This window comes from Lithobates pipiens, unplaced genomic scaffold (assembly GCF_037356315.1).
Source record: "Lithobates pipiens isolate NorthernLeopardFrog02 unplaced genomic scaffold, aLitPip1_a1.2 Scaffold_8, whole genome shotgun sequence".
Lineage (NCBI taxonomy): Eukaryota > Metazoa > Chordata > Amphibia > Anura > Ranidae > Lithobates > Lithobates pipiens.
In genome coordinates, this window is record NW_027507903.1 from 371,396,933 (window position 1) to 371,410,579 (window position 13,647).

The window sequence follows — 13,647 nt, forward strand, 5'->3', positions numbered from 1 at the left end:
ATTAGCACACAGAGGGCAGAAATAGAAATATGAAACATTGCTTGGAAGTGTTGTACAATTGTTTTTTTGGGCCGAGTTACAAGGTGAAAACATTATTGGGGCCACTTTGTTAAGCTGGAATACTTCCCTGCAGAACGATGTTTCATACGAACGAACGAAACCATGACCTTGAAAGTGGCCATTTTAAAATGCACAACATGAAATCAAAGCACATGGAGTATGTATGCAAGCAAGAATAATCATATGAACACACGACAACTACTTACTTTTTTTAAGAACACGCTTGATCCTTAGGTACTGCTCGTGCTCCCTCAGTTTCAGGTCTGACCAGCGTTTTCTCAGTTGATCCTTGGATCGGCGTACCCCAAAATTCTTCAGAAGACTCTTCACAACTTTATTCATGATCTTGGCCTTTCTGATATTTGGGTTTGGGTAAGGTCCATACTTCCCATCATAGTTGCTCCTGTTCAATATGTCGACCATCTCCAACATCTCTCCAAAAGACATATTTGAGGCCTTAAATCTTGTCTTCCTGGATCGTGACGTTTCAGGCTCCGGGCTTTCCTCACCCTCCTCCTCGTTAGTGGAACTATTATTGTGCACCTGCCTTCTCTCCGCCATGTGCTCTCCCCACTGCGCGGGAAGCAAAGGGGCGGGGAATAGTCTGGAAAGAACGTCAGGGGCGGGCGGAGTTTCACGCATGCACACTGTATATAAAACGCCACACGTGTATCGTCCGTGCGATCTGGGAGGAGAGTGTGAGTCACGGACGCGGCGAACGTCGAAACGAAGGTAACATTTTTACATTTGTGCTTCACTAGACTAGACTGCTTGTATCTAGGCCGCTGTTGGGACAAGATTAGGAGGGATTTTAATTGCATTATTAGTATTTGAGGGTTTGTCTTGTGTTGTGTCTTGCAGACAAAATGGACCCATTCAACAATCCCAACTTCATGGGGCTATTCCTCGAGCTCTACATGGAGATGCCCTGCCTGTGGCAGTTCCACAACAAATTTTATTATGACAGATCAAAGAGGAACGCAGCACTGGAGAAACTGCTTGCTTTGGTGCAGATCAGGGTCCCTACGGCAGACATGACATATCTGAATTGCAAAATTGTGGCCATGAAGCTTACATATTTCAGGGAGAGAAAGAAGCACCTGGAGTCCTTGAGAGCAGGAGATCCAGATGCTGTTTACTACCCCAGGCTGCATTTTCTGGTAGACCAAGGGGTACCCAGGCCACCACTCAGGCCACCACTCTCCATGCTTCCTCCAAGGCATCCTTCACCCCCAGCTGAGGCTTCTGATGTCCAACCTGGGCCTTCCAGGCAGCACCATGTGGTGGGGCCCAGCTTGAGACAGGTATGGCATTGTTGAACATATTTCTTGTGTTACATTTAATGATGTTAACTAGATGTTCTTATTGATCAGTAAGTTGTGATTCTCAATCACAACTTAATCTCAATAGACAGTAGTGACCAAAAATGATTGGGACGGGAGAGAAAAATGCTGGTGTCAGAATGATAGTCTGTTCTATTTGGTAACATTCAATTTGCAAAAGCCAGGAGCACAAAATGTTGTGATTGATGATCAAAAAACTAAAACTATGTCCCCTTTTCATACACAGGAAGACCTCAGTCGGGGGGAGGCTGTGGCAAGTGGCAGCCAGGAGGTCCAACAACGCCCTCCTCCTCCTGCCCCAGCTACAGGAGCCCAGCCACAGCCTGGAAGGATGCCTGGTGGGAAGTCACAAGGGAAGACCAGAGAGTGATGGCCTGGGATGAGTCAGGTGTGCCAGAAGATGCAGCCTGTTCAATATCACCATCCTGGGGACAGAAATGGCATCTTAATTTACTGCTCTCTAGGACTTCAGGAGCAGACTTCTCTCCCTGAGATATCTACTCCTCAGGCCACCAATTTTTTTATATCTCATTTAGTCATGTCTGCCCTGGGGGCCAAAGGCTGCACCAAAGTTAAGAAGTTTCTCCAGTGCTGCGTTCCTATTTTTATTTTCGAGCAAACAAAATACATTTTATTTTTGTTTGATGAAATACTTGTGTAATGTGTTTTCCTTCAAAAAGTAGAGTTTATTTGTGAGCAGGCAGGTACATTTCCAAAATACAAAGTGAACTAAATAACAAGGGGTACCAACACTAAACAACCTCCTGTAGATTAAAAAAAATCAAAAGAAAATCTGAAAAATACAATAATGTTGTTGTAAGTTTACACACAAAAATAAAAAGTAAAAAAAAAGGAGAAATGAGCAGTGTCTTTAAAGGAGATTTTTAGGGAATCCCCCCCCCCCAAAAAACATCCAAAAAATAAAAAAAACATTGTGTAGATGTGACTTAAACTAAAATTGTATTGTTGAAATGGTTAAAAAAGAGTAATGAAATCCGTTCGGGAGAAGTGTGTGTGACTATGAGCATCAAAAGAAGTTGGTTCTTGCAGCATTGTAAAGAACAAGAGAATGCGCTTGATGAATGATTTTTTAACATTGCAGCGTGACGAATGTGCTATATCGCTTACGAGCAGTAGTTTTAGCTGAACGAGCGCTTCCGTGTCGGAATTTGAATGTGAGCATGCGTGGCACTTGGTCCGATGAAAATGCTCTACACATGATCGGATTAGGTCCGCCTGGCCCAGTTGGTCGGGAAATCTTTCCAACATGTTGGAAAATTGGGTCGGACGGAGATTCGGACGGAATCAGTCCGATGCATACCACACACAGTCGGATTATCTGACGACACGGTCCGATAAGACTCATTCCGACAGATTCTCCGACCGTGTGTACAAGGGCTTAGGGAGATCTTACTGTGATCTGGCCAAGAGGTGGGAAAACCTGATTATTTTTATCCACAAAGGAACAACCGTATATTGTGAGGGACTGTTGGGAGTAAAGAGGGCAAGGGTAGCCCACCATATTCGGCTGATTACAAAAGCCCCATTCCTACTAAATTCAAATGGTAACTGACAATGTTTTATTTTTACCACCCTTTTTTGTCCTAGTAACAATGGTCACCAGTACAAACAGAAAGGTTTGATCTCTGCAATTGAGATACAGCAATAAAAAACCTTTCACTCTTTTAGTCTAGGTTCACATCTATGCAGTTGATGCATTTTTCAGGCATGTATTGCAGGGTTTTTTGTGTTTTTAAACCCACCTTTTTTAGGCCGCTGCATACCAAGTACTGCTACTCATTCACCAAAGAAGTGTAAAAGTGTATAAAGACAGTACAAGAATTTTTGACAATCCCTTTATTAAAAATAAAGAAAAACAATGTCCCCCGATGTAGAGCCATCATCAAGCATGGCAGGTCAGGAAAGGGAGGGGACAAGCGAGTACCCCCGCCCCCTTTGAAGCACATGCAAGTGTTGTGTTTTTGATGCTTTTTTTATGCGTTGTGTTTTCCCCTTTAAAAATGCTGTATATAGCTGGTTGCTAAGGAGTGGGACGGGAAGCCAGCCGCTGCATCCTTAATAACTGAAGAGTCATCAGCTGTCAGTTGGGTTTTGTAAAAAAAAGAATTGCCGGCTAAAAAAATCTGTGAAACAAAATGGCATGGGGTCCCCCCCAAATAAACACTAGGCCCTGGTATGGGGCTCTGGTGTGAGTCCATTGAAGACTATTACATGCAAAAGGCAATCTGCTGCTGGAAAAAAGTCCCTGACCCTTTCTAAAAATGCACCGGCTGAAAAATGCATAGATGTGAATGTGTACTATAGGAAAACATGCTAAATGGACTGTATTGCATTTCCAAAAAGAGAAAAACGCACAAAAAGCGCATAGGTGTGAACATAGGGTTAAATTAAACTAAAAAATATATATATTTTTTCATATATGTAGAGAAATTAAGGTATCTTTGACAGAGGAACCAACCTGTGTTGAAAAATATTCACACATTCTTAAAAACTTCTGAAAGATGGTAAGTGTGTTTACATTTTAACACAGCTTTCACCCTAGAGTTGCATATGTCTGATTCAATTGAAAGAAATGTTTAAAAGTTATGTGACTCTTGGGTGAAAACATTCAAAAATAGACCCATAGCATTTCTTGGAGTTTACTTTTGTCAAATGGACCAGCTGAGCAACCTTATAATATCTACAGTATAGAGATATAGAGGTTTAAGACTGGCTTTTCCTTCAAATGTTTATTTTCATAATTTTCTTAGTTTTCCTAGAATTAGTGGGATGAACATTAAAAGGTTTATGAGCGCAGTAAGGTCATTAAACTAAATAGATGTTATTAAAAACCAATAATTCAAGATAGAAAGGCAGGGTGGCCATCTTTACAGTATAACAGTAATTCATTGGGATATATAGGGACAGGCACAGGTGAGTGAAAAGGCCATATATAATAATGCAATATTTTTATAGCTGATCAACACCCTTAGTCAGACAGATCTCAAGACAAGAAATGCACTCTTATTTTAAATGCAAACTTTAAAGCTAAATATTTTTGCATGTGGGGATGTTAAAAAGGACAATGAAGGGATGTTATAAAATATAAATTAACAATACAAAGGAATGAATTTATCTAATAGCTAAGTTTAGTTAAAAAAAAAAATAAGCACAAGGGATACTTCTAACCAACAGTGTGATGTGTCCCTTGTGCTGCTGTCTCCTGGATCTATGAATATAATGTTATTTATAAATGAGGAGAGGTGGCCCTTTCAATCATCTGCTCATCACCGTCACCAGAGAGGGTTGTGGACTAGCACGTACAGCCTGGGTCCAGAAACTGGAAGTGGAGGACGATGCTGGACTTCAAAAGCCAAAAAGGTAAGTATTAGGTAATTACAAAAATTACCACAAAACAGCTAAGGGCAGTCTGTAGTATGACAGGGAAATGTAATTTAGGTTTTGGCAATGAGGAGAGGTGGCCCTTTCAATCATCTGCTCATCACCGTCACCAGAGAGGGTTGTGGACTAGCACGTACAGCCTGGGTCCAGAAACTGGAAGTGGAGGACGATGCTGGACTTCAAAAGCCAAAAAGGTAAGTATTAGGTAATTACAAAAATTACCACAAAACAGCTAAGGGCAGTCTGTAGTATGACAGGGAAATGTAATTTAGGTTTTGGCAATGCTTTAAAGCAGTTCGGGAAAAAAATAATTTTTGCCATGCGGTGGGGCTGTGCCCGCACTGCATGGTTTAACTACTTGTTTTGTCCAGTGGCGTACAGAAAGGCTATACTCACCCAACCCTTTAAACCACTTGGTTCCCACACTACGTCTATTGACGTCATGGGCTTTCAGTGGTTATATCTAAATGATGCCTGAGGCCACAGACATCATTCAGATATTGCCGCTTTCAGCCGGCGATTCCCTGCACCATAAGAATGATCATAGCGCCTGTTCCGCCGCTTGATCATTCTTACGGGCGGCGGGAGGGGACCCCCCCTCCCGCCGCTGTCCGGTGCTTCTACCGACTCACCGTTTCCATCGGTGAGTCGGTCACAGGATCCGCCGGCCCCAGCAAGTAATCATAGAGATTTCTGGTGGACTAGATTGTCCCTGGAGTCTCTATGATCGTTCGGAGGCCGGGTGCGATGTTATGACGTCACGCCCGGCCTCGGTATTCAAATTAACGGCGCCGATCTGGCTAGGAAGCCAGGATCGTTTTTTTTTTTTTATTATTATTATTCCCAGCCTAGAGGTGAGATATGGGGTCTTATTGACCCCATATTTCACAGTAAATAGGTCCGATCGTGCCATATTCCTATTACAAGGGATGTTTACATTCCTTGTAATAGGAATAAAAGTCATCAATTTTTTTTTTTTTTTTTTAAGTGTAAAACTAAAAAAATAAAAATAAAATTACGGTAACAATAAAAAAAAATAATAATTTAAAGCGCCCCTGTCCCCGTGAGCTCGCACACAGAAGTCCCGCCCACATATGAAAACGGTGTTCAAACCACACATGTGAGGTATCGCCGCGAACGTTGGAGCGAGAGCAATAATTCTAGCCCTAGACCTCCTCTGTAACCCAAAATATGTAACCAGTAAAAGAATTGAAAGCGTCGCCTATGGGGATTTTTAAATACCAAAGTTTGGCGCCATTCCACGAGCGCGTGCAATTTTGAAGCGTGACATGTTGGGTATCTATTTACTCGGCGTATCCTCCTCTTTCACATTATGCAAAAAAATTGGGCTAACTTTACTGTTTTTTTTTAAGCTTTTTTTTCTGAAAAAAACGTGTTTGAAAAATTGCCTCGCAAATACTGTGCGAGAAAAAAAGTTGCAACGAGCGCCATTGTATTCTCTAGGGTCTTTGCTAAAAAAACATATATAATGTTTGGGGGTTCTATGTAATTTTCTAGCAAAAAAAATAGGAATTTTACATGTAGGAGAGAAATGTCAGAATTGGCCTGGGTGCGAAGTGGTTAAAAAACAGCACTCTCCCTTGCCCAGCAGTAGACTGTTCCTGCCTCTTCATGTTCAGAGACGGTCTATGGGCGTGAGGTCATCAGGAATAGTTCACTGCACAAGACCGCTAGACCATGAGGGAGAAGCCTCAGGGACCGGTCTTGCGATCAGAAGATCTGCAGATTAGGTAAGTATATCTCCTCAGCCCTAGCTAAAAACAATCAGTAAACCTATGCAGTGCGGGGGCAGTCCCACTGCATGGGATAAAAAATCCTGTCATTTTTCTTTAAAAAATGAATAGGATCACTTTAAACCACCATAAATGTGCCTTCCCAGTTGACTCTAATAATGTTTTCCACTTGTAGGTTAAAAATCAGCAATCATTGATGACATTTTGACCAAGCAGAAATGGCTAATTTTGCTTATGCCTGGAAGACTGGAAGTTGCAGTAGTGCATACACACAGGAGACACCAGTGATCCAATACAGTTTTAGCTGGAAAGCCAGGAATTAGTAGCAATCCCTACTTTTACACATCCTCCATTTTTGCTTCAGTTTCATCTCGAGCCCTAATTCACCTGAATGTAAAGCTGTCACTGGCCTGGGCAATTAATATTATGGGCATGATTATAAAATGCTTAAACAGTGGTTACCTTCATGTTAAGCAATCACCTGATCTAGAGACACATGTCCCACTCCTTTAAACCTGTAAATGCTACTAACCATTCAATTAAATGAGGTATTGAATCCCCAGCAGACTGAGATAAGAAAATTATAAAAGATTATCCAGTAAGACAGAAAGTGAGAAAAGGGAAAGGATTTTTTTTATATATTATCGGTAAGAGGGATAGGAAAAGGGAAAAAGCACTTAAATTCTTTACCTCTTTGTTTATATATCCGTCTTTGTTTATGTCATAGAGATTGAAGGTCCACCTTAGCTTTTCGCGAATTGTTCCTCTCAGCAAGACTGATAAAGCAGCTACAAAATCCTAGGAAAAAAACAGAAAGGAAAAAAAAGGAAAACATTTCACTTGTATACATTTTTGAACTGTAGTTTATATATTTTCACTATGTATTAAAACATTTTTAAATTAAATTTACAAATAAACATGTAATACAGGGTACAGTGACACGTGTTACAGTATTGTGGATTGTCTAAGGACAGCACTGAAGACACTGCTTACCTTCCAACTCTTTCTCTCTCTGAAACATTATATAGCATCGTCAAAACTATTAATGAGAGAATATGCTCAAGTTTGAGTAATCAAATTTTCAGTGAATCTTATTCAAAATTTGATGAACCTAAGCTTAGAGGTGAAAGTCTTAAGGATGAATGTTGCTATTAAATTCAGAGAGTTGAACTTTTCATGATGCGGTGAGGAAGTAAATATATGAAAAAAACAAAACAAAAACATAACTTGACATGCTTAAGGAATGTCTCAACTCGTGGTGTTACAAAACAGTATGATTTTTAAAGGAAGTGACAGTGTACACTCAGCTGTAGAAATTATTATTTTTAGATTATAACTACATACTTACATACAGTTTACATACAGCAGCACCTCCCACACACTGTTCCTGTACATAGTTTCTTTTTCACTTTCAAATGATGCAGCTTCTTTTATTGACAGGAACAAGTGAATGCTCCGCTTTGAGCACTCCAAAGGTTTCTATCAATATAAAAATATATAAATGTGCAAAAGATATGAAACCCCCAAATTACCACCTGTGAAATAAAAGCCAGCTTTTTTTTAGATGGGCAAGTTACCTAAATAAAGTTTAATTCAATTACACAGGATTTATATAGCAGCAACACATTGTGCAGTGCTTTACAACATCAGGGAATACAGTACGGTCATAATAAAATTCAAAACAGAGGGACCTGCTTGTTAAAGCTTACAATTTAAAAGAGAGGGTCAAGTGATACAAAAGATAATAACTGTACACTGTGGGCTGATGGAGACAGTGAAAATACAGTTGTTAGGTGGAGGCAGTAAAGGCTTCTCTGAAGAAAAGGTTTTTCAGGGATCGCCTAAAAATGGACAGATTAGGAAATAGTCGGGCAGATTGTGGCAGAGCGTTCGATAGGATGGGATCGCCTTGGAAGCAGTCCTGGAGGTGAGCGTGGGAGGAGGTGACAAGGGAGCTAGAGAGCAGGAGGTCTTGAGAGGAACAAAATAGAATGGCTTGGTTGGTAATTTTAGACTAGTTGTGAATGGCTTTGTTAGTTATTGTTAGTATTCGAAATTTAATTTATTGGGTAAGCAGAAGCCAGAGGTGGGATTGACAGAGAGGGGTAGCAGACACTGAACGGTTGGCAAGGTTGATGAGTCTGGCAACAGCATTCATAATGCAGGGGATAGCCTATGTAAAAGTAATGGAATGAGGCTGGAGTTGCAGTAGTCAAGGCAAAGATAACCAAGGCAAAGTCATTACAAGCAGCCATCTGAGTGTGCCTGCTTGTACCATCTACAAGCTCCAGTTGATTCAGAATGCGCAGCAAGGTTCCTGACAGGTGTTGGTCATTATGACCACATCACTCCATCCCTTAGAGCCCTGCATTGGCTGCCCGTGAAAGAACGGGTTCTTTATACCTGATCTTTGAGATCGGCGAACCTGGCCATATTGAAGATTCCAAAATTTAAAAAGAAAATGCACGGAGGGAGAACGAGTCAAGTACAAGGAGCTGAATTTTGGAACTTTACTTTTTGTACAAGCTTTTGGAGTCACCCAATTTTAATTGGGGTGTGATGGACAGACTCCCTGGTATTTATTTTGTATGTTGCCATGCTGGTATGTTGGTTCTCTTAAGGTCTTTTAATGTCAAAGTCTTTTGTTTTGGGCATGGAGGCCTTCGGGAAAGACTGCGTAGGTTAAGTATTTGAATAAATAAATAAAATAAATAATTAGAAGCCATGTAGTGTCATTGGTTAGGAAGGGGCGTATTTTGGAGATATTGTGGAGATTGAGGAATCAAGCTTTGGACAGTGATTGGATGTGGGGCCAAAAAGATAATTCAGAGTCCAGGATTACACCTAGCACCTGGCATGTGGGGAAGGGTTGATAGTTGCGCCACTGATCTTGACATCGATCTTGACAGAGAATTCAACGGAAGAGGCATGTTGGTGAGTAAATATTATGAGCTAGGTTTTGGATAGATTGAGTTTCAGGAAGTGATGTGACATCCAGGCTGATATGTCTGTCAGTAAATTAGTGTGAGGAAACTGAAGTTGTGAGCTGGGGGGTAGAGAGATAGATTTGGGTGTTGTCAGTGTAGAAATTATATTAAAAACCATGGGAGGCTGACCGAGAGAGGAGGTGTTAATTGAGAATTGCAGAGGTCTGAAAACAGGGCCTCAGAGACCCTGGCGGAAAAAGGAAGAGGAGAGGAGGAAGTAGAATAATAAGTGACACTAAAGGTGCGGTCGGATAGGTAGGATGAGAACCAAAGAAGAGTACAGTCATGGAGACCAAAGGAGTAACAGCTACTGTATCAAAGGCAGCTGAAAGGTCCAGAAGGAGCAGTTCAGAATAGTGTCCATTGGTTTTAGCAGTTTAGATTGAATTTTAGGAGAGCAATTTCTGTGGAGTGCTGAGGGCAAAATTCAGACTGAAGGGAATCAAGAAGGTTATTCTCAGTGAGGTGCTTACTCAGTCAGTTGTAGACCAGGCGTTCAAGAGTTTGGGGTAAAGGAGACCAAGGAGATCTAGATTGGTGGTGTGCATGGATTGCTTTTTAAGCATGGGGGTGACTGGTGCATGTTTTAGAGAGTTGGGGAAGATGCCAGAAGAAGGAGAGATTGGACATGTGAATTAGATCCTGTAGGTTAGAGCCAGAGGGTGACCACATTATTTGAGAGGGAACAGGGTCCAAGGGGCAGGGGGTTAGGTAGGCATTAGAAGTTTAGCAATCTCATCTTTAGTAGAGGGGTTGAATGAGGCAAGTATTGAGTGTACCTGTGGACATGGGGTGTTGGGGGAGTTATCAATACAGTGGAGATTGCATCACAAATTATATCAATCTTATGAGTTAGTGGGTGGAGGAAGTGGAAAACGAAGTGAGATTTTAAAGTAAAGAATAGTTGACAAGGACTGGATGAGAGGGTGTTAATGCAAGTGATAAATAGGTCTTCTTGGCAGTGAGGGCAGATTTATATTGGTTAAAGTCTTTCTGAGACTTAGTCTTATGCCACAGATACTCAAGAGTGCGGCTAGGTATTTGTGTCTTCCGGTGTCATCTGTTTGCCAAGGTTGTGGGGGTCAGTGCTTGAATCTGTGTGTACTAAGTGGGGAGAACACGACCAGGCTGCTGAAAAGAGTGTTATATTGTAGAGGTGGTCAGTAGCAGAATAGTGAAGAGAAGGGTTAAAGTGGTGAAGCTTTCTACAGGTCATTGTTAGGGGGTTGGAGGAAGAGGCAGTGGAAGACAGGGAGAGAGTGAAACTAAAGCGGTGGTGAACAGAGAGAAGAAATGGATTGTTGGAGATGTTGAACGGAGTGCATTGGTAGAAGAATACAAGGTCAAGGATGTTGCCATCAGAGTAAGTAGAAGCATGTATCCATTGCTTCAGGTCAAAAGAGGAGGTTAGACTGAGAACTTTAGGAGCAGCAGCGGTGTTAGTATTAACAGGGATGTTGAAGTCACTGAGAATGATTGTTGGAATTTCAGAAGAGAGAAAGTAGTGTAGCCAGGCAGAGAAATCATCAAGGAAAGTTAATAGAGGGCCAGTAAATCAGAGCAATTCTTAAAACAATTGGAAAAAATAGACTTATACAGTGAGCTTCAAAAAAAATTGAGAGGGACAGAGAGGGAGGAGCGTGAACCTGAAAGGTGCTTTGTGGGGATAGGAGGATACTCACTCCACCTCCCTACTGTCCACTGGGTCTGGGGGACTGAGTCCAGAGAAGGCCACCATGGGATAGGAAAGCAGGAGCTGCGGTGTCATGAAGTCAGGTTTCAGTAACAGCAAGTGTAGACATTTTTATTCTAAATTCAATAATAGGAATTTTGTTATATTATTAAATGCAAGCTTGCTAAATATTACATTTTTATGATTAATCTTATACAGTAAGAGTGAAAACTGAATGGCTTAATCAGAATATTGTGAGTCGAGCTATAGCTAACCAGCAACACTTGAGCTGAATGCCAGTTGGTCAGAAAAATGTAAGATGGAGTTGGAAGTGGACAAGCATAGACAGGATTAGTTTAACCAAAAATAATATATATTTCTTAAATATAATTAGGATTATAGTGTAATAATATATTCTCAGTTTTAATTAGTAGTAGCTGTATGTATTTGTTTAAAGTGCATTATTCACATCAGGCAATGCTTCTTGTGAAAAGAAAACCCAGAACTGATGTGTGTTTTTTATGGGACAGGGCAGCTGTAACCAATACCTCCAATCTCATCTCATTGATTGGAATCCAGTTGGCTGAAACCTCATGGTGTGTTCAATAAAAGCAAGGTAACATTTAATTATTTTTGTGTTATTAGTTTAAGCAGACTGTGATTGTCTATTGTTGTGGCTTAGATGAAGATCAGATCACATTTTATGACCAATTTATGCAGAAATCCATATCATTCCAAAAGGGTTCACTGACTTTTTTTTCAACTGTATATTTATTTATATATATATATATATATATATATATATATATATATATATATACACACACACACACACACACACACACACACACATACACACACACAGTGCTTTGAATAAGTATTATTCATGCCACTTGAAATGTTCCACATTTTCTCATGATTTAACCAAAAACGTAAATGCATTTTATTGGGATTTTATGTGATAGACCAATACAAATTGGCACATAATTGTGAGTGGAAGGAAAAGGATAAATGGTTTTCAATTTTTTTCACAAATAAATATGTGAAAAGTGTGGCATGCATTTGTATTCAGCCCCCCTGAGTCAATACTTTGTAGAACCACCTTTTGCTGCAATTAAAGCTGCAAGTCTTTTTGGGTTGTCTCTACCAGCTTTGCAGATCTAGAAAGTGACATTTTTGCCTATTCTTCCTTGCAAAGTAGCTCAAGCTCTGTCAGATTGGATGGAAAGCTTCTGTGAACAGCAATTCAAGTCTTACCACAGATTCTTAATTGGATTTAAGTCTGAACTTTGACTGGGCCATTCTAACACATGAATATGCTTTGATCTAAACCATCCATTGTAGCTCTGGCTGTATGTTTAAGGCCGTTGTCCTGCTGGAAGGTGAACCTCCCCCAAGTCTCAAGTCTTTTGCAGACTCTTTACCCAAAAGTCCGGCGGACTAAGAATGTATTTTTGCACTCCAATCTGTCCGCCGGACTCGCATTTTGGTGGACAATCCGGTTGTGTGTGTGCCAGTCCACCGTACTTTTGAAATGACAGACTTTTCCGTAGAAAAGTCCGCTCATTTTGAGCGCGTCTCCAGGTAGCCGGGGCCAGCGAAGGAGGCGTCGCTGGCCCCTTCACCTGGTATGGACTTAAAGGGGAAAAAGCCGAAAAATCGGCGTGTGGGTCCCCCCCCAGGTCCATATCAGACCCTTATCCGAGCACGCTACCCGGCCGGCCAGGAAAGGGGGTGGGGACGCCCCCCCTCCTGAGCCGTACCAGGCCGCGTGCCCTCAACATGAGGGGGTGCCTTGGGGAAGGGGGCTGCACAGCCCTCCACCCCAAAGCACCTTGTCCCCATGTTGATGAGGACAAGGGCCTCTTCCCGACAACCCTGGCCGTTGGTTGTCGGGGTCTGTGGGCGGGGGGCTTATCGGAATCTGGGAGCCCCCTTTAATAGTTTTTTATCACAATTTTTTGGACAGAATTTTTTTCACAGCTGAATGGGTAGGGGTACATTGTACCCCATACTCATTCACATAGGGTGGGGAGCCAGTATCCGGGGGCCCCCTTATTAAAGGGGGCTCACGGATTCCGATAAGCCCCCTGCCCGCAGACCCCGACAACCAATGACCAGGGTTGTTGGAAAGAGGCCCTTGTCCTCATCAACATGGGGACAGGGTGCTTTGGGGAGGGGGGCCGCGCCATGTTGAGGGCACGCAGCCTGGTATGGCTCAGGAGGGGGGGCGCTCGCTCGTCCCCACCCCCTTTCCTGGCCAGCTGGGTAGCGTGCTCAGATAAGGGTCTAATATGGACCTGGGGGGGACCCCCATGCTGATTTTTCGGTGTAGGGGTTCCCCTTTAAGTCCGTACCAGGTTACGGGGCCAGCGACACCTCCTTCGCTGGCCCTGGCTACCTGGAGACGCGCTCAAAATGAGGGGACT

The 13,647-nt window shown here is 42.0% G+C and overlaps 1 protein-coding gene and 1 long non-coding RNA gene across 5 annotated transcripts in view; one reads left to right on the top strand and one right to left on the bottom strand.

Moving 5' to 3' along the window:
- The window catches only part of KCNIP1 (potassium voltage-gated channel interacting protein 1), a 568,743-nt gene that overhangs the window by 132,755 nt on the left and 422,341 nt on the right, over positions 1-13,647 (bottom strand). For all 4 annotated transcript variants that reach the window (XM_077473564.1, XM_077473562.1, XM_077473563.1 and 1 more), the window contains one exon: positions 7,250-7,357. In XM_077473564.1, the coding sequence (XP_077329690.1) occupies positions 7,250-7,357 (108 nt within the window). The remainder of the gene's footprint in view (positions 1-7,249; positions 7,358-13,647) is intronic.
- LOC143962696 (uncharacterized) lies at positions 1,092-2,053 on the top strand. Its single transcript, XR_013270763.1, has 2 exons — positions 1,092-1,364; positions 1,630-2,053. It is a non-coding gene; the product is annotated as an uncharacterized LOC143962696 (long non-coding RNA).